The sequence below is a fragment of the Coenobita brevimanus genome, chromosome 23, assembly GCF_032717465.1.
Source record: "Coenobita brevimanus isolate Jiangsu-jjx chromosome 23, ASM3271746v2, whole genome shotgun sequence".
In the NCBI taxonomy this organism is placed as follows: Eukaryota; Metazoa; Arthropoda; class Malacostraca; order Decapoda; family Coenobitidae; genus Coenobita; species Coenobita brevimanus.
The window spans coordinates 75,103,622-75,124,440 of record NC_136976.1 but is presented as its reverse complement, the minus strand read 5'-3'; the positions used below and the strand labels follow the sequence as shown (position 1 = coordinate 75,124,440).

Genomic DNA, 20,819 nt, shown 5'->3' with positions numbered 1-20,819 from the left:
CTATTGCTACTTTAATGGTCACTGCTCCTCTGAACTGTCTGCATGCATTCCTCCACCTCTACGACGTGCGCATAGCACCCGTCTAGCAGCAAACTCTCATCCCTTTTCTGTCCAACTCTCTAATGCAAGAGTTAACCGTTAATCCCAGTCCTTCATTTATGAAACAGGTCAACTCTGGAATTGTCTCCCTCTGTCTGTATTTCCTGCTGCCTATGATCTCCAGTCTTTCAAATGCAGTGTGTCCAGGCATCTCGAAATGAATGGATCTTGAATTTGGCTCTCTCTTGTATTTTGTTTTTCTCTTGGAGGGAACTCTTATTGCGGGCTCATGGCCTTTGGTTCCTTCTTCCTTGCATAAAAAAAAAAAAAAAAACTCAGTCCTGCCCCTCCTTTTCATTCGAAGTCCACCTTTCCTCCCCATCTCATCCATTTCACTACTGCACCCTCCTTCAACAATTCTACTGCATTAGGCCGAGTCCATACAGTAAGAGAGTAAGCATGGGTCAAGGTGGGTTGGCATAAGTAAATGATGCATCTGAATGTTTCTTTTATTTTTCTTGAGTCTCTCCCAGTTCATCAAAATTTTTGGTAAAATTTTGCAGATTATTTCACACGCTTCTGTCCATTCCAGCTACTCTCTGTGTCTTTAGTACCCACAAGGTCCACAAGGGCTCATGGCTATGCTAATTACCTCTGACATTTAAGGTGATGACAATTAGGTGCTTGCATAAGTGGCATATGAGCAATATACCCCAACAACCCTTACAGAAGACATCTGGTAAGTGTAACTTAACTCACCTGATCACTAAGAGTCTAGTTAGCTATGTGGTTATCACCCAAAATAGTAAATAAGATCCTGTGCTACATGCAACCATTTGACTTGTCAATCAGTGTGGAGCCACATGGGGACAGCTGTACACTGAGTGAGTGAAAGGTGGTCATTCCCACCTACCACACACACACTAAAACATAACTACAAAACATACACACACATCAGAATAGTGAACAACTCCCATACTGTAAACCTTAGTGACAGCATTATTACATGACAACAGACCTGTAATATTGACACAGTCCTTGCGCAGGAAGTCTAGGGAGTGTGGGTGGTCGGGAGTTACAGACTGGGAAACGTCAATGATGAATGCCCGGCCCTGGTGGTATCTGACAAATCAAATTATTCATGAAAATTATACAATATTGACAGAACTAAAATTAAGTAGTTACCATCACCAGCACCAACAACACCATCACCATCCTTTTTTTTTTTTCTTCCACCTAAGGCTGGGGTGATGTAAAGTCCAGAAAGTAAAAGGGAGAAAACACAACATGGGGAGAACTAATCAACAGCAAGTCTCATGAAACAAACTATATGTTCATTCACTTTCCATTCAAACCCTAGGAATCCTGACTTCTCCTCACAGATAAAATCATTTCCAAGTACAGTATCAAAATCAAACAGTGATGTGAAAAATTCTCCTCACTCAAGCAAAGTTTTATGATATGATTGTATTTAAGCAAATTTTCTGTCTACTACTACTACCCAGTGAAAGATGCCTCAATCCCGTAAAGGGTGGCCACAAACAAATCACCTCCATGTCCCCTGTTCCCTACCATTTCACTGCCCTCCCCCCAGCTCACACCTCCCTCCCTCATACCACTCCACCCCTTGTCCCCTTCATTTCATCCTCAGCCTCATCCTCCCTCTCCCCCCCTTCCACCTCACTTACATACACTCCCCTCATCAGTCTCTCGCTCTCCATCCTCTCCACATGGCCAAACCACCTCAACGTATTTCTCCTAATGTTTTCTGTTACACCAGTATCCATACCACAATGTTCCTTCACCTCCTCATTTGTCAGTCTGTCTCTCCAAGTAACTCCTCATGCTCCCCTCAAATAACTCATGTCCACTGCTCTCACTCTTGACTTGTGTCCTTCCAACAAGGTCCAAGCTTCACTTCCATATGTTAGAGTTGGTATTACAATACTATCATGTGGTGGCTTTTTTACTTCCATGCTCATTTCCCTGTTCCTTATCACTGCTTTCAAAGAACTAGCAACCTTTCTTCCCTACTGTACCCTTTCAAGTACTTCATCCTCCAAACTTCCATCCTTTCTCATCACACTAACCAAGTATTTAAATGCACTCACATTTTCCATATCCTCATTATCCAATCTTACTGTACATTTCTCTCGAAGACCATAACTTTACTCTTCCCTACATTCACCTTTAGATTCCATTTCTTACACACTCCCCCAACACATTCACCGAGCCTTGCAGTTTCCCTTCGCCTTGATTTAACAGTACAGTATCATCTGCAAACAACGATATAGGAAGTTTCCAAATGCTGCCCTCTCTCACCAAGGCCACTCCAACATTCAGTACCCTAACTTGTATCTCTTTTATAACCCCATCCATACACAGACTGAGCAACCATGGAGACATAACACATCCCTGTTTCAATCCAACATTGACAGAAAAATTCACTCAGTTCACCATTCACACGCACTGCAGGCTTAGCAACCTCGTACATATTCTTCACACAGTCAACAGCTTCCTATTTACTCCATATATTCTTAATTCCACATTCCTTGTCTCTCCATTCTGTCATATGCTTTCTCCAAGTCCATAAAGGCTGCATACAAGTTCTTTCCCCTCTCCAGAAACTTTTCCACTAAAGACCCAAGGATGAATATCTGATCTAGACAACCTCTTCCTTTCCTATAACCTCCCTGATCTTCTCCAACTAATTCCTCTGTTATTCCCCTAACTCTGTCAATAAGTATCCTATCATATACTTTTCCTAAGCAACTTTTCACATTATCATATTCAGCCTGGCTGAACAGAAAGCCATTGACAGAGGCATTAATGAACAGTACAGCCCTCAAGAACAACCTCTTGTGAGTTACTGATGCAATATGTGCCCGGACAAGAGGCCCACCAAGACATAAAGTAACTTGCTGGTGGGATGAGGGTGTAGAAGCTGCAGTTAAGGAGAAAAGAAGGCTTTTCCAGGAATGGCAGAAGCGTGGTAACACAGAAGAATACTTGGCTGCCAAGCATAGGGCTAGAAGAGAGGTATACAGGGCGAAGTCTGAGTCACAGAGACTTCTACTTGATAAACTAAATCATGTGGAAAAGAATATGATATTTAAGGTGGCAAATCAGGTGAAGAGGGAGAATCAGGATATAGGTGAGCACTGTGTGATGAATGGTGAAGGAAGGGTAGCGATGAATAGTAGGGATATTAAAGATGCATGGAGAGAGCATTATAGCCAGTTATTGAAGGAGGAGTTTGACTGGGACAGGGAAGGTTTCGAGCCAGCAGATTCAGTGTTTGGTCCTTGGCCTTTGATTGACACTGCTACTGTGATTGAAGCAATAGGCAGGATGCAGGTGGGGAAGGCAGCAGGTGTGTCTGGACTGACTGCTGAAATGTTGACGGCCTCAGAAGATATAGGAGTGAGGTTAGTCACCGACCTGATAAATATGATTATATATGAATGTGTTGTCCCTGATGTTTGGCTGAAGCTCATAACTGCAAATGTGTACAAGGGGAAGGGTGATGCCCTGGAAAGAGGAAATTACAGAGATATAAAGCTTTTAGATAAAAAAATGAAGGTAATGGGGAGAGTTCTTGAAGGTATGATTAGAGAAAGCGTGAGTATTGATAAGATGTAGTTTGGGTGTATGCCACGTAGGGGGACCACTGATGCCATTTTCATTGATATCCAGCTTCAGGAAAAATATATAGGAAAGAAAGGGAACTGTACTTTGTTTCTGTTGATTTGGAAAAGGCCTTTGACATAGTCCCTAAAGGGGTAGTGAGATGGACAATAAGAAAGCTTGGGATCGAGGAGTGGCTGGTTAGGGTGGTTATGGCCATGTATGTGGGTGCTCGCACCCAGGTAAGAGTGAATGGAGATTTGAGTGATGAGTTTTCCATGAATGGTGTGCATCAGGGGTCAGCTTTGAGTCCCTTGTTGTTTATCATGATACTTGAAGCCCTCTGACGTGACTTCAGAAATGGACTCCCATGGGAGATGTTGTATGCTGATGATTTGGTGTTGACTGTAGAGAATGAAAGGAAGGTAGAAGAAAGATTCAGGAAGTGGAGAGATGCTATGGGGCACAAGGGCTTAAGAGCAAATGCAGATAAAACAAAAGTGATGAGGGTTGGTGGCAGTACTGTCAATGAAGAGGGAGAGTGGCCATGTGCAATTTGCCACAAAGGTGTGGGAAGTAATTCTACCTTGTGCAGTGTTTGTGATAAGTGAGTGAATAAGAGATGTAGTGGTATCAGAGATAATACTGATTTTATGTGTGCTGTGTGTTGGGGCAAGCAGGTGGAGATTATCAGGTGTGAAAGGATTGAACCTGCTGGTGAGTCTCTTGAATGTGTGGAAGAGTTTTGTTATTTGGGAGACATGTTATGTGCTGGAGGTGGGGCTAGGGTGAGGTGTGGTTGGAAGAAGTTCACGAAGCTGTTGCCTCTTCTGACATTGAGAGGGCTCTCCCTACATGCTAAGGGATCTTTATATGCAGCATGTGTTAGGAGTGTAATTCTGTATTGTAGTGAGTCCTGGGCAGTAAAGGGAAAGGATATTCGCAGGCTCAAATGTACAGATATGACAATGATTAGGTGGATGTGCAATGCATCCCTGAAAGCAAGGCCTGGGGGGGGCTAGGTTTACAATGGAAGAGCTAAGAGGTAGGATGGGACTGGAGTGTTTTGGTGTTGTGATGAGGAGAGGTAGATTGAGGTGGTTTGGGTAAGTGGAGAAGATGGGGGATGATAACTGGGTGCAGAAGGTGAGAAGCATAAATACTGGAGGTGGGGCTGCGAGAGGTAGACCAAAAAAAGACCCGGGACAAGGTCATTAAGTGTGACCTAAGGGTTAAGGGACTGAACAGGGAGGCTGCCAGAGATCAAGCAGCATGGAGAGCTGCCATTAGGTGACCAAGACTGACACATGCAAGCATGTTGGAGCCTTCAAAAATGAATATGAAAATGAAACTTCACACAACAATAAATACCTACAGGCAGAGGAGAAGATACACATAACTCTTCATCATCTCCATCCTAAACCAACATCCCACATTCACCCACGGGTGGGTAGATCCGGATCATGGCTCTCGAATACTGACGAATGTGTGAATCAGAAGAGAAATGAGAGCTTCGAATAAAATCAGTCCTCTTGTGATACTGAAGGGAGGGGGGGGCAGAACAAAACTCAGGCTGTCACATCCTTATACCAATGCAAAAAGACACCTTTACACAGTGGCACTTACATAACCTAATTACAAGTATACAAAAGTCTCTCAGCTCCCTCCCTATCCCCAGACAGAAGGATGATGGTCTACAAGTGAAAGGAAACTTTAGCCTACAGTACACAAAGTGTCTGTTCAGATAAGCCTCAGGAAACAACAACAACAACAGAAACAATAACACACGAAATAAGAGTATTCCTTATCATTATTTAAAAAAAAAAAAAAAAAAAAAAAAAAAAAAAGCCCTGCATCATAATTGCCAAATACTGTGACTGTACTTATGCCAAAGCCCTAAATGACTCACAGGAGGTTGAACTCGCTAAGGTCAGCGTGGACGAGGCGACATTCCCGGTACATAATCCACATCTGCACCACCAATTCTCGATACAGCTCACATGCCTTGGACTCTGAGATGTCTGCATCCTGTAATAAACAACAAAAATTTGGCTTCCATGCCATCATGCTCTAAAACTAAATCATTTTCGTTTTTGAAGGCTCCAACATGCTTGCATGCATCGGCCTTGGTCACCTAACGGCAGCTATCCATGCTGTTTGATCTCTGGCAGCCTCCCTATTTGGTCCCTTAACCCTGAGGTCACACTCAATGACCTCGCCCCAGGTCTTTTTCGGTCCACCTCTCGCTACCCTACCCCAAACATTAACACTTCTCACTTTCTGCACCCAATTATCATCGCCCATCCTCTTCACACGCCCAAACCATCTCAATCTACTTCTCTTCATCACAACACCAGTACACTCCAGTCCCATCCTATCTCTCGACTCTTCCAACGAAAACCTTGCCCCCACAAGTCTTGCACTCAAGGACGCAGTGCACATCCACCTAATCATTGCCATTTCTGTACGTTTGAGCCTGCGAATATCCTCTTCCTTTACTGCCCAGGACTCGCTACCATACAGCATTACACTCCTAACACATGCCGCATACAAAGATCCCTTAGCACAGTGGGAGAGCCCTCTCAGGAGAGGCAAGAGCTCCCTGAACTTCTTCCAACCACTCCTCACTCTAGCCACAGAGCTAGTTCCTGCCCCACCTCCAGCACATTACATGTGTCACAAATGACAAAACTCTTACACACACTCAAGGGACTAACCAGCAGGTTCAATCCTTTCATGCCTGGCAATATCCACATGCTCTCCCTGACACACTGCACATATGAAATCAGCATTATCTTGCAGTCTACCTCTAATACCGCCACATCTCTCTCGCACCCACTTATAACAAACACTGCACTATAGTCCTTTCAATTTATCCAGATTGTTTGGACAGCAGCAAAACATCGTGTACTACATGCCGAGACATAGTTCTCGTGTGACGAAAATAATAAACAATAAAACGGTTCTTCCACAGTGGCAACTCCTCAGTCTTCCCATCTCCTGGTACTGAACCAATATTGGGCCCCCAGTACTGGCGCAAAAATATAAAAAGTCCAGAAAACGTATGCCGGTATGTGCCATCCGATGGCTACAGACATCTTAGTGACACGTCAACGTGCCACCCGATGTGAAAGGGTTAATAATTACCCTGAGAACCTGATAAAATTATGGAAAAGACTGGATACTGGAACATCACAGATCATGAGATGTTACTTTTCAACTTTTAACTCCTAGAATCTTGTCAACATTTTTTTTTTAGTTTACAGATGATGATAATAGACAATATTATTCAACTCGGGAAAGTTCTCTCATACTGAAGGGGTTTATCAAGATTATATCTAACCCTTCCAGTTAAGTCTATCCTAAGCTGAATAAAATCATCAAGTGATGGAAAAAATAAAACAATAAAGAAAATCCCTGGGCTCAATGACCTGCCTCAGACTCTCAATATGTATCAATTCAATTTATCACTTCTGTATCAGAAAATACAGGTGGGAAATGTTAATGTCAAGAGCAGGGTCGTGAGAGGGAGACTGACAAAGACCTGGGACAAGGTCATAGAGTGCGACCTCGAGAATACAGGACTGAATAGGGAGACTGCCAAAGATCGAGCAGTATGGACAGTCACCATTAGGTGGCCAAGGCCGACACATGCAAGCATGTTGGAGCCTTTATAAACCAGACAATTAACTCAATTAAATAAATAATAAACATAAATTTCATGATACAGTATCTTCTAAAGTCAAGAAAATAATGAAATGCTGGACTACTGGAAAGAAATGTGAGGGCATTATAATACCATTATTGCTTAAGTCTGGCTTCACTGAATACAAACCTAGAATGCAAGAACGAGATGTAAAACATAGTGCCCAGGAGACTCCTCTGTGAGGGTCACCCTCTTTGAGAGTCTTCTCCAACAGGCAGTAGCTTATGACAGACAAATATAGATAGACAGTGTTACAGATAAAATAAACAGATGAGAAAGAGAGATACTGATATACAGACACAATGGTACACTGTATATTGACAGACAGATAATTACACACCAACATTTTGGATCAGGTAGACAGACAGAATGATGAAAAGATACAGTACAGTGGATAGACAGACAGACAGATACTGTAAACAGACAAATAGTTTGAAAAAGCCATCAACATAGTGTGCAGACATACCTTTAGTCGAGGTGCAGGGATTGAATCAGTACCAAGGAACTCCATGATAAGGACATGTGAGCGCAAGACCACCGGCCGAGGCACAGGCAGGCCACAGTTGTGTAGACGAAACAGGTTACTCATCTCCTTCTCGGCCCACGTTCGCACCATCTTACGAGGGTTGTGCTTTCCATACCCGTGTCGGAACCTAATGATTGCCACTCATCATCATCATCATTATAATCATCATTCCAATAACTTTTCCCACATAAAGATGGGGTGAGGTAGGGTTCAAAAAGCAAGGAAAGATAAAAAATGCATCCATCCATCTATCATCCAATCCTACATTGGCTCATGAGGAGCGTAGGAGCCCGGGGCTAGGCAGTTGGTCCCAACATTTAAGATGAGAGTGACCAGCCTCACTCATCCTTGAGTGGCATTACATGAGCAATCAACCCCAACCACCCCTTGGATATAAACCTTCACTGGTTCAATCCGATTGGAGCGCAAAAATTACCTACTAAACCACCAGGTGCCAAACTTTGGTTATCAGCATAGTATAGTAAATGGTTTCCTAGTGTACAGGAAACCATTTGGCTTGTCACTCAGTGTAGTCACCCACAGGCAGAAGGAAGAGGAAAGAATGAAGGAAAGAAAGAAAGAAAGAAAAGGGAGTGCAAAGTTACCCGTAGGCAGAAGGACAAGGAAAGAATGAAGGAAAGGAAGACAGAAGAGGATGGAAGGAAAGAAGGATGAAGGAGAGGAAAGGGCAGACACGCGACAGCAGCATTACATCGAGTGAGTGGATGGTGAGCATTCCCACCTACCACAATAACGAAAAACTGAACAATAGCATGCATTTTATCTAAGATTTTTATATACTTTCCAGCACCTAAAACTAATTCATCTCATTTCTTCTAACTCTCTTAAGAGGAATCCTGCATCAAAAGGGTCGGACATGCCACCACAGGTGAAACTATGGGTTTACTGGATAATACTACTGGATAACTTTTGGTGCAGTAGACTATATCCACTGGGAATATCTCATGTATTCTCTGTCATTTAAAACTATTGTTCACTCTGCATATCTTACACATGGTCATCTGAAACTCCATGTATTCTGTCATATCTCTCATACTCTCCATGATAGAAAAATTAGGGCATTTTCTGTCATCTAAGGCTCGCACTCACTACCCATCATTTAAACACTTGTACAATTAGTCTAAGTCATCCAAAACTTACGTATATTTTTGTCAACTTCCAGTATACCTGTACTCTCTATTACCAAATATTATCACACACTCTGTCCTCTAAAACTCTCAAACAACTTCCAGCATCTAACTTTCATATACACTCTCCATCATCTAAAGTCAGTGTAAAATTTTTAAAGTATAATGTGGGAAGGTGGGAGGCACCCAACATTCACACACTTGATGAGGCACTGCCTTCAGGTGACTTCACTGAATGATAAGCTAAGTGGTTTTCTGTAACCCAGGAAACAATTTTGCCTACTGTAGTACACTGGGTGGTAACCATATAGCCAGGTGACACCTGTTATTCTTGTGAGTTAGCTAGATGCTCCAACCAGATGGAGCCTGTGAGGGTTTCCATCTGTGGGGAAGCAGAGGTTTATTGTTCACATATGAGCAATGCCACTCAAGGGCAAGCAAGGCTAGTCACCCTTGCCTTAAATGTCAGGACTAAGTAGCCAAGCCCCAGGCCCCTATGCTCCTGATGGTCCAAAAAAGGATTGGATGGAATAATTCTCTATCATTTGAAACTCCGACCAAATTCCAGTAACAGTCTAATAAATCACTACTGTACTGTTTTTTTTTTCCTTTCCTTCTTTTTCAAGAAAAGAAATACCATCTTTTCTTCCACAGACGCATGTCTGAATCTGCTGTGATCATCAATCTCGTCATAAAAAACTTTACAATGTGTGAAACCTAACACTATATTAATCTATATCTCATGCTTCAAATGACTGAATTCTGGGCAATCTGAATGAGTGAAACTAAACTACAGTATAAAAGCAAAATAAAAAGTTATCAATTTACCTGTGATCCCCTGACACATATCTGTCCCTGTCTTTGAAGGTTAGGATGGATGTTTTATATATTTTGACTGCAAATTCCTCTCCTACAGCATCCCGAGCATGATATACATTAGCCTCCTTGCCGGTGGAGATGCAGCCATTAATCTGAAATATGACATTTATGGTCATGTTGTGAGTGACTTCAACAGAGGACTGGGCAATGTGGAGGCAATTTGTTTTTAGCCATTACTTATAGGATTATGGCATCTGGCAACAGATATATATAGACAGATAGACAGACTCAAAAGAAATTTCAAAACACATCTTACCAAAATTAATTTTGCACATTACAGTTCAATACTGCCTTGTTTGTTGTTGGTGCAAACTAAATCAATATTATCACCATCATCATCAATATCATCTGGACCTCCTTTCCCACCATAGGGCAGGGTGAGGAGCAGCAATGTCCAGACAGCCCAAGTTTGCCCACTCCAATGGGCAATGCTTCCATTCACTCATCATTCATGCTCCCAGAATCCTGGCTCTATCTGATACATCAAAAACTTTCACCACATTCTGTAGCTTCATATATCATATCTGATAGAGTCAATTAATATTAAAATGACATAAATTAAATCCAAGAAAATGTGAATGACTAAAATGAAAAATAAATCACTTAGGAAAAGGTGTTATGAAGCCTCCTACACCACCTAAAATGTGGCCCTTAGTTGCTTCATTACAAGCGTATTTAGGGATAGCTACACCAGACAAATTATAACTATGCAAACTATCAAAACAATTCAAACTGTGTTAGCAATAATGGACAAAAAGAGAGAATGTGGAAATAGGTAGCAAAGAGACAACTCAGGACTCTTTACTGTATTGTATAATTTTTACTGATACAATCATGAAGACAACATTTGTGAAGTGTGTTTCAAGAGTGATGATTGCTGGCTGTTTTAATGTAAGTCATGGTCAGTGTAGATAATGTAGATGAGATGTAGTATTCAGACAGTCAGAATCACAAGAAGTACATTCCAGTACACTGACGACTCATCAAATTTTCACACTGCTTCTTACACAAGTTGTTGTTGTGTCCTCAGTCTCTCTGAACATTGTATGTAATGCAGATGCTCCAACACTAAAATCTTTCATACGAGTTATGTTAAAAGGTCTGTCTGTGTTGCTGGATATTTTATTTGTTTTTCATGTTATGAAAAACAAATAAACAAACAAACAAAGACTAATAACAGCATAGTTGTTCCCTCTACGAAAAAATCAAACAAAAGAGAGCGAAATTCGAGATCTGTTAGTTTTTAAATGCATGGATACAATGTGTTTGAAAGACTGGAGGCCAGAGACAGAGGAAAATACAGACCTAGGAAGATGGTTGGAGCTTGTGTGCTGTTGCGATAAGGGCTGCACTACAATGAGGGCAGAGTACCAGTATGTTGTATATTGAACTAATACTGAAGCAGAGACCTTGACCTCCCAATTGTGCAAATATATATACCTCTGTGATGGTTCCCTTGTTGAGGAACTTAAAGAGTATCATGCGCGTGCGAGGGTCCAGCACCTGCTCCACTGTGGCTCTCTCAGACTTGTCACGTACCCTCTGCCTGTTAGTGTGTCAAAATATAATTAATTTTACCACAAACTAAAAGAACTTACCAGCTCAAACTAATATCTGCATTTCACAACTATCCCACATTTTTTTTTCAAAAGCAAGGAAGAAGTAACCAAAAGGTAGAAGCCTGAAAGGTTGTTCCCCTTTAAAAAAAAAAAAAAAAAAAAAAAAAAAAAAAAAAATCAACTATCATCATCATCATCCTGACCTCCTTTCCCACCCTAGGGCAGGGTGAGGAGCTGCAATGTCCAGATAGCCCAAGTTTGCCCAATTCAACAGGCCACACTTCCAATCATTCATCATTCCAGCCCTCGAAATCCTGGCTCCATCTGATAGGCTAAAAAAAATTTCACTGCATTCTGTAGCTTCACATATACCTAACTGATACATCCAATCCGAACGCTTTCACAGTAAAAATGGATGCCAAATCCCTTGTCATGCATTTTGTACAAAATTCATCAAGCCAGCTCGATCTCTTGTCAGTCCCTTAGCCTCACCAACTTCTATACCTCTCTTCCTCACACACACATCCACCATATCCCTCCACCTTCTTCTTGGCCTACCTCACCTCCTCTCTCCTTCAAATTTGCTCAGATATACCTTTTCCATCACTCTATTGTCATCCATTCTCTCCACATGACATACCACCTCACTCTCTCTGACTCTGGTGTCCACAGACTTCCTCACTCTGCATCTTTCACAGACCACATTATTCCGTATCCTATCCACTTTCTTTACTCCACGTACATTCCTCAGCAGTTCCATCTCCACTGCTGTTGCTCTTGACTTTCATTTTCATGCCACACCATAGTCTCACATCCGTATGTTAAAGTCGGTACTAACAATCCTTCATGTAAGCCTCGCACAGTTGAAACACTCAAGCCTCTGTTTCTTATCAAGGCCTTCATAGCACCAGTGAGGAGTAGACTGTAGCACCAGTAGAGCACGGCAGTACTACCGAGGTGGATGGAAAGCTGATGACAGGGTGAGCTGGCGCTCCAGTTTCATCAGCCCTCAGGACTAGTTCCTGACCATCCCCCTTTGCTGAACTTTTTTCAGTGTCTCAGTAACACAGAGATTAGGCCAGCATGCTCTCCAATACTAGTTTTTCTAACTATCTACACCAAACTACATGCACAGTACACAATACACTTCCTTTTCCAAAATTCAAAAGAAAATTATGGCAGCTCAACACATGGCCTCAGAGTCCCCAGGGGGTGGGACCATAAGTGCCCCCACCTTCCACCCCTCTCCCGGTGACGACTTGAGCTGCCTGGAACCACTGTCTGACTCACTTCTTCTTCATTTCTGCAACATTCGTGGCCATTCCTCTAACTTTCACTCTGTTGAGCACCATCTCTCTTCCTCTAAACCTCACCTTCTCTTTCTAACTGAGACTCAGCTGTCTGAGGCAACTGACAGCAGACCCTTTTCTGTACCCTCCTACTTTCTCTATACTCATTTCAAAGCCAAAGGTGGCTGTTGTGTATATGTATGCAACGATTTATCTAGCTCTCGTGTTCCTGAACTTGATTCTTCTGAATTCTCTACTCTCTGGCTTCAGCTCTCCTATCATTCTCTGACTAAATATATCTGCACTGTTTACTTATCTCCTAATTCTACTGACTATCAAAAATTCTTCGACTATCTTACTTCTACGATGGAACACATTCTATCCATTTCTCCTTTCTCTGAAATCTCCATTTTAGGAGATTTCAATGTTCACCACCACCTATGGCTCTCATCTCCTTTCACTGATCCATCTGGTGAACAAGCTTACATCTTTTCTATCCTTAATGACCTAAAGCAGCTTGTACAGCACCCTACCCGTATCCCTGACCGCCTTGGAGAGAGCCCCAACATACTTGACCTCTTCCTTACAACTAATCTTTCTGCTTACACTGTTAATCTTTTCTCTCTGTTGGGCTCCTCCGATCACAACCTTATCACCTTAACCTGTCCTATCGTTCCGGTACGGCCTGTGGACCCTCTAAGGAAACGTCGTCTGTGGCACTTTGGAGCTGAGGATTGGGAGGCCCTCAGGCAGTACTTCTTTCATTTTCCTTGGAATGATTATTGCTTCCATGGCCGGGAGCCATCGTAGTGTGCCTCGCACATTACGGAGGTTAATCTCTCGGGCATGGAAGCATACGTTCCTTTCTCATATCCTCTGACTAATGCAAGAAAGCCTTGGTTTAATCACGCTTGTTCTAATGCTGTCCGCAACAAGGAGAGGGCCTTTAAAATGTACCAGAGCCAACCCACCCCTGAATCACATCTTTTATACGTTTCTGCCCGGAATCGTGCTAAGTGTGTTCTTCGCTCTGCTAAAAACAATTTCATCCGTACTAAATGCTCTCAACTCTCAAACTCGAATTCTTCACACTCCTTCTGGCATCTTGCCAAAAACCTTTCTAACAACTTTACCTCATCATTCTTCCCTCCTCTTTTCAACTCTGATGGCTCTGTAGCTTCTTCTACTGATAAAGCAGATCTCATCACTCAGACTTTCTCCTCCAATTCCACCTTAGACAATTCCGGTGCTGTTCCTCCTTCACTTCTCCCTTCTGACTTCCTCATGGCTGATATTAAAATTTCTTCAGCTGATGTATTTTCTGCCATCACAGGCCTCAATTCTAACAAGGCGTATGGGCCTCATGGAGTCCCTCCTGTTGTTCTCAAGAACTGTGCTTCTGTGTTTACACCCTGCCTAGGCAAACTCTTTTGTCTTTGTCTATCAACTTGTACCTTTCCTTCTTGCTGGAAGTTTGCTCTCATTCAGCCAGTCCCAAAGAAGGGTGACCACTCCCAACACTCTAACTATCATCCAATTGCTTTAACATCCCGTATCTCAAAAGTTTTCGAGTCAATTCTTAATAGAAAAATTTTAAAGCATCTTTCCTATCACAACCTTCTTTCTGATCATCAGTATGGGTTCCGTCAGGGACGCTACACTGGCGATCTTTTTACCTACCTTTCAGACTCTTGGTCATCCTCTTTTCGGGACTTTGGCGAAAGCTTTGCCACTGCACTCGACATCTCAAAGGCTTTCGATCGAGTCTGGCATAAATCTTTAATCTCTAAACTGCCCTCTTACGGTTTCTATCCTTCAATCTGTGCCTTCATCTCTAACTTCCTTTCTGGTCGTTCCATAGCCGCTGTTGTAGACGGCCATCGTTCTTCTCCTAGATCTATCAACAGTGGTGTTCCTCAGGGCTCTGTCCTATCACCAACTCTCTTCCTTTTATTCATCAATGACCTTCTAAGCTGTACATCTAACCCTATCCACTCATATGCTGATGACTCCATCCTTCACCTTTCCATTCAGTTCCCGTAATGTCCATCTCAGCAGTTACTTCAACAAACAAGGGATGAGGCTATGGCACACCAAATGTCTGACTTGGCTCGTATCTCTGACTAAGGTAAAAATAATCTTGTTGTTTTTAATGCACCAGAGACTCGGTTCTTACACCTATCAAACCGACAAAATCTTCCACAGGTGTACCCACTAAAATTTAATAATACTCAGCTTAATCCTGCATCATCCTTGAACATGCTTGGGGTTTCATTCACTTGGGACTTACCTTGGAAGGATCATATTACATCTCTTGTAAAATCTGCTTCCAAGAGATTAGGTGTGCTAAGCCGACTCCGTTCCTTTTTTACCCCTGCACAACTGATGAGTCTATACACAGGTTTTATCCGCCCCTGTGTGGAGTACAACTCCCATGTGTGGGGAGGTTCTCCACATACAGCTCTTCTCAACAGGGTGGAGTCAAAGACTTTTCGTCTCATTAACTCTCCTTCTCTTACTGGCTCCCTTCAACCTCTGTCTCTTCCCCACACTGTTGCATCTTTATCTCTTTTCTTTCGCTACTTAAATGGTCGCTGCTCCTCTGAATTGTCTGCATGCATTCCTCCACCTCTACGACAGGCGCGTAGCACCCATCAAGCAGCACACTCTCATCCCTTTTCTGTCCAACTCTCTAATGCAAGAGTTAACCGTTACTCCCAGTCCTTCATTTATGCAACAGGTCAACTCTGGAACTGTCTCCCTCTGTCTGTATTTCCTGCTTCCTATGATCTCCAGTCTTTCAAACGCAGTGTGTCCAGGCATCTTGAAATGATCAGATCTTGAATTTGGCTCTCTCTTGTATTTTGTTCTTCTCTTGGAAGGAACAGTGTTTGCGGGCTTGAGGCCTTTGGTTCCTTCTTCCTAGCATTTAAAAAAAAAAAAAAAAAAAAAAAAAAAAAAAAGCTACTTTCCTTTCTTGTGCCACTCTACTTTCCACTTCTTTTGCACATTTTCCTCTTTTTTCTATCACTGTACTCAGGTATTTGAACTCTCTCACTAATTCCAGTCTCTCTCCATTCACTGTAACACACACTGGGAGTCACCTTCTCTCTCAAAAACCATCACTTTACTCTTTTCTACATTTATTCTCAAGGCATGACACACACACATCTTTAAAACTCTGCACTAGTCTACCAAGCTCTTGACTGGTATTTGCAAGTAGCACTGCATCATCAGCATACAACAAATTTGAGATAATCTATCACTGCCTTTTTCCACTCTACTGGCATAATTTCACTCATCCATGCCTTCTTACATATCTCCAATAAGCCCTTCATTCCGCTCTCTCCACTACACTTAATCATCTCTGCATACACCTCATCAACCCCAGCTGCTTTCCCATTTTTCAGCTGCTTCACAGCATTCTTCACCTCTGTGAGTGTCATGTTTCCTGACACTGCATTCCTTCTCTGTACATGCCCCAAACCAGTGATGTTAACAGTCGCTTTGCTCTCCCCATTCCCATTCATCAGACTTTCAAAATATTCTTTATCAAATAAAAAAATTAAGATTTGTTCATTTCAAGATGCCTGGACACACCGTGATTGGAGGTGATAGGTAGAAGGAAAATAGAGGAAGGCATATCCATTGTTCCAGAGTACAATGAATGCTGTATAAAGTAAAGAATGTTGTATAAAGTAATCAAAAACAATATATAAGCAATATTACACATTCAAACATAACTTTAATATTTTATGGCACCTAGTACCATACCTTTCATTTTCAGATCTCCGCTGATTTTCCACCATTTTATTGGTAACACTGCCTCCAAATCCTTGAAGGCCTTCAAACTTCTCCAGACAAATTTTTGCAGCAAACTTCTTAAAAAGCTTTTCAGATGGTTGGAACTTTTCAATCTGAAAATTTTTTCATATTAAAGCACAAAAATTTATATCCAAAAACTCTATTTCCAAAACTTCCTTGAATAATCTCTATGGAATGGGTGCAAAGCTGTAGTCTGTATTTTTCTGCCACTAAGCTATATTAATAAGCTGCAAAAGGATAATAAAAAACTAAGTCATTACAGTGAATTCATAACTATAACCATTCAAGCATTCACAATGCTTGGCTAGTCACATATACCTATTACTGTACACTGTTTTCACAAAAAATTTGGCTGTTAACCAATATATATGTTAAGGTTTAGATACAAAATCCTTGTCGCTCTTTCCAATGCCTAATGAACATGGCACTGTACTGTAACACTAAATCACAGTGAACTTAAGTATTATGGCATCCTAAACGTCACAGCTGGTCACAGAAATGTCAAACTCAATACAGCACTACAACTTGTGAACATGCAGTTGTGATATCTCACCTTCTGTGACTGAGTGTTGCAGTTGTTGGGGCCACCAAGGTTGTTCCTTTGTAACTGTTTTGTCAGATCTAAAGAAAAAAATAAATAAATAAACTGAAGCCATCTGTCAGAAATAAATCTTTTGCAGTAACATATTATCTAAACCGTCATGCATGACTGCTCTACCCACCCAAACACACATAAGCATACAGCACTTCAACAAATACAACACAGGCTAACCCCTTACCAACAAATGCACAACACATCTTGAATGTACATTATGCTTTAGCACCATCAAGGATAAAAGTGATAATGATAATGAGTGTTTTAGCCCAACAATCTCATCCAATCCAGTACTGCCCCCATCACGAGCACATAAGCCGAGTGCTGGACTATGTAGTCCAGACATCAAAGGTAAGAGTGAACAACTGCTTACCCTGGGCTGTAATAATATGCAATAAACCAAACCTACTTACTCTCATATTTTGACCTGTATTGGCCACATCCACAGGACTGCCTTAATTCACAAGACCACTGGACATTTATCTGCTGCCACTTTGAAGTCCAGTGTAAAATACAGAAAAACTGACTGTTCAGGCTCAAACCCTATTTATAAAGGTGATCTGTCAATTTCTCCAATTATCAGTACCAAGTCTCACATCCAAATGTGGCATGAAAATGAAAAGTCAAGAGTGATAGCAGAGGAGATGCGACTGCTGTGGAGTACAGAGAGTAGATAGGATACGAAATAATGTGATTCGTGAAAGATTCGGAGTGAGGAAGTCTGTGGTCACCAGAGTATTTAGAGAGTGTACTGAGATGGTATGGTCATGTGGAGAGAATGGATAACAACAGTGGTGAGAAAAGTATATCTGAGCAGATCTGAAGGAGGGAGGAGGTGAGGCAGGCCAAGGAGAAGGTGGAGGGATATGGTGGATGAGAGCACGAGGAAGAGACGTCTGGAAGTTGGTGAGGCTAAGGGACTGAAAGGAGATCGAGCTGGCAGAATGAATGTTGTGAAAAGAAGTGCATGAACAGGGATTTGGCACCCCTTTTTAATGTGACAGCGTCCAGATTGACTTTATCGGATATGTTTATGCGAAGCTACAGAACGTAGTGAATGTTTCTGGCCTATCAGATAGAGCTAGAATTTTGGGGGTTTGAATGGTGAGTGCATGGAAGTGTGGCCCACTGGACTGGGCAAATTTAGGCTGACTGGACATTGCTACTCCTCACCCTGCCCTAGGGTGGGAAAGGAGGTCTGGATGATGATGATGATGATGATGAACATCATCATCATCATCATCATCCCTGCCTTACAATGAGGATCATTAGTTTACAGTATTTAGCTTATGAAGGCTCCAGCATGCTGGCAAGCATCAGCCTTGGTCACCTAAAAGCAGCTCTCCATGCTACTCAGTCTCTGGCAGCCTCTCTATTCAGTTCTTTATCCCTGAGGTCACATTCTATGACCTCATCCCACATCTTTCTCAGCCTGCCTCTTGCAACTCTACCCTCAATGTTCATAACTCTCACCCTCCACACGCACCTGTCATCCTCCAACCTCTGAATAAACCTGAACTACCTGAATCTGTGTGACATTCTTTAATTTCATTAGTGGTTTTATCAGATGATTATTATCAATTTGGAAAAGGATTCTTGAACTGAAGTGATTCAGTAACGCTATACCTATCCCCACTGGTTTGAACTCTATCCTATGAAGAAATAAATCACCAGAGACTGTAAGTATAAAATGAAAAAGACATCAACTGGATCAACAGGAAATTGTCTTATACTAATAATGAATTCTGAGTTCTTTTTGTGTTTTCTTTATAATCTGATACATCATCAAAATCAAAATCATAAACATCATCATTCGAGGTAAACAAATCACAACACTGTAACCTACCTTTCACCACTACTGAATTCTGTGTGCCTTTTGTATTTTCTTCATACTCCAGCACATCATCATAATCAAAATCATCATCATCATCATCATCGTCTGAGCTGAATATAACTTCCCGTGTCAGCCCTTTGCTGTCTGGAGGTCTGGACCCATCTCCTTCATCCCAGTTTTCATCCTCAGGAACTTGAATGGATGTGATAGGCAGTTTGAGGCATGGCTGATGAGATGCTTCACTGTAAGAAAGGGGGAGGGGAATATAATGAGCATACAATTCCAGCCAAAGCTGTTGTGTCTCATCAGCGAAATAATGTAAAAGATTTTCCAAATGTGACAGCACAATAATTATTTCTAGAGCACAAACAGCAAGATGTAGAAAGATGTTGCTGCTGGTTTTCACTGTAACAAACGTAACAGTAATAACACACATAATTAGAAGAAGAAAGCTGTTGTTGTTGCTGTTTTTGTAGCCCCTGGCTCATCTGGACATGAACCCAGTGAACTGCTGGCTGAAGCAGCCTTTTTCTGAAGTCTACCATCTCCCCTTCAGGGGAACAGGAGGGAATAGGGGGATGTTAAAACAAATGAAAACTCCTACCTGACCTTCACCCTCATTTTCACCTTCCTCTTACTGTACATCACCTTCATCCTATCACTTTCCTCATAAACCTGACACCTCATTTCAATCTCAGTTGATATACTGTACTTGAAAGTGGCTTTGGAGACCCGCTACAGCTCACTACCCTAATGTATATTACACCCACACTCTGTTGTCCGGTGCGTCGATAACCGGCGCTTCGCTAGCCCGAACACAATAAACAGGGGAACATTCCCACAATCCGAACAATTTGAATGTCCGTCACCTCACTAGTCAGACACCCAGCCTCTCCCTAGGTTTGGAACGAGGCTCTCCCAGTCCTCCCATCCTCCCTCCATCCCCTTTCTTCTTCCCCCCCCTTCCCTCCTCTCCCTTCCCCCACCACACTCAGCACTACCAGGCATGGCTCTCTCCCTCTCCCCTTGCACTCCCCCACCCCTAGTTGTCTCCCACTCCATTCCCCCACCTTTGCTTGTCTCTCCTCTCTCTCTCTGTGTGTGTGTGTGTGTGTGTGTGTGTGTGTGTGTGTGTGTGTGTGTGTGTGTGTGTGTGTGTGTGTGTGTGTGTGTGTGTGTGTGTGTGTGTGTGTGTGTGTGTGTGTGTGTGTGTGTGTGTGTGTGTGTGTGTGTGTGTGTGTGTGTGTGTGTGTGTGTGTGTGTGTGTGTGTGTGTGTGTGTGTGTGTGTGTGTGTGTGTGTGTGTGTGTGTGTGTGTGTGTGTGTGTGTGTGTGTGTGTGTGTGTGTGTGTGTGTGTGTGTGTGTGTGTGTGTGTGTGTGTGTGTGTGTGTGTGTGTGTGTGTGTGTGTGTGTGTGTGTGTGTGTGTGTGTGTGTGTGTGTGTGTGTGTGTGTGTGTGTGTGTGTGTGTGTGTGTGTGTGTGTGTGTGTGTGTGTGTGTGTGTGTGTGTGTGTGTGTGTGTGTGTGTGTGTGTGTGTGTGTGTGTGTGTGTGTGTGTGTGTGTGTGTGTGTGTGTGTGTGTGTGTGTGTGTGTGTGTGTGTGTGTGTGTGTGTGTGTGTGTGTGTGTGTGTGTGTGTGTGTGTGTGTGTGTGTGTGTGTGTGTGTGTGAGTGAGATAAGAGGAGAGGTTTGCCATGAAACCTTTGCTGAATGGAAGCGTGGCCCATTGGATTGAGCAAATTTTGGACTGTATGGACATTGCTACTCCTTACCCTGCCCTAGGGTGGGAAAGG

General features: G+C 42.4%; 1 protein-coding gene across 1 annotated transcript in view; it reads right to left on the bottom strand.

Moving 5' to 3' along the window:
- Positions 1–20,819, bottom strand: part of RIOK1 (RIO kinase 1) — a 33,424-nt gene that overhangs the window by 9,173 nt on the left and 3,432 nt on the right. Inside the window, exons 3-10 of the mRNA XM_080267200.1 lie at positions 19,040–19,269; positions 17,152–17,219; positions 16,548–16,690; positions 11,366–11,471; positions 9,875–10,017; positions 7,839–8,025; positions 5,576–5,694; positions 1,058–1,161 (exon numbers count right to left, since the gene is read on the bottom strand). Of these exons, the coding sequence (XP_080123326.1) occupies positions 1,058–1,161; positions 5,576–5,694; positions 7,839–8,025; positions 9,875–10,017; positions 11,366–11,471; positions 16,548–16,690; positions 17,152–17,219; positions 19,040–19,269 (1,100 nt within the window). The remainder of the gene's footprint in view (positions 1–1,057; positions 1,162–5,575; positions 5,695–7,838; positions 8,026–9,874; positions 10,018–11,365; positions 11,472–16,547; positions 16,691–17,151; positions 17,220–19,039; positions 19,270–20,819) is intronic.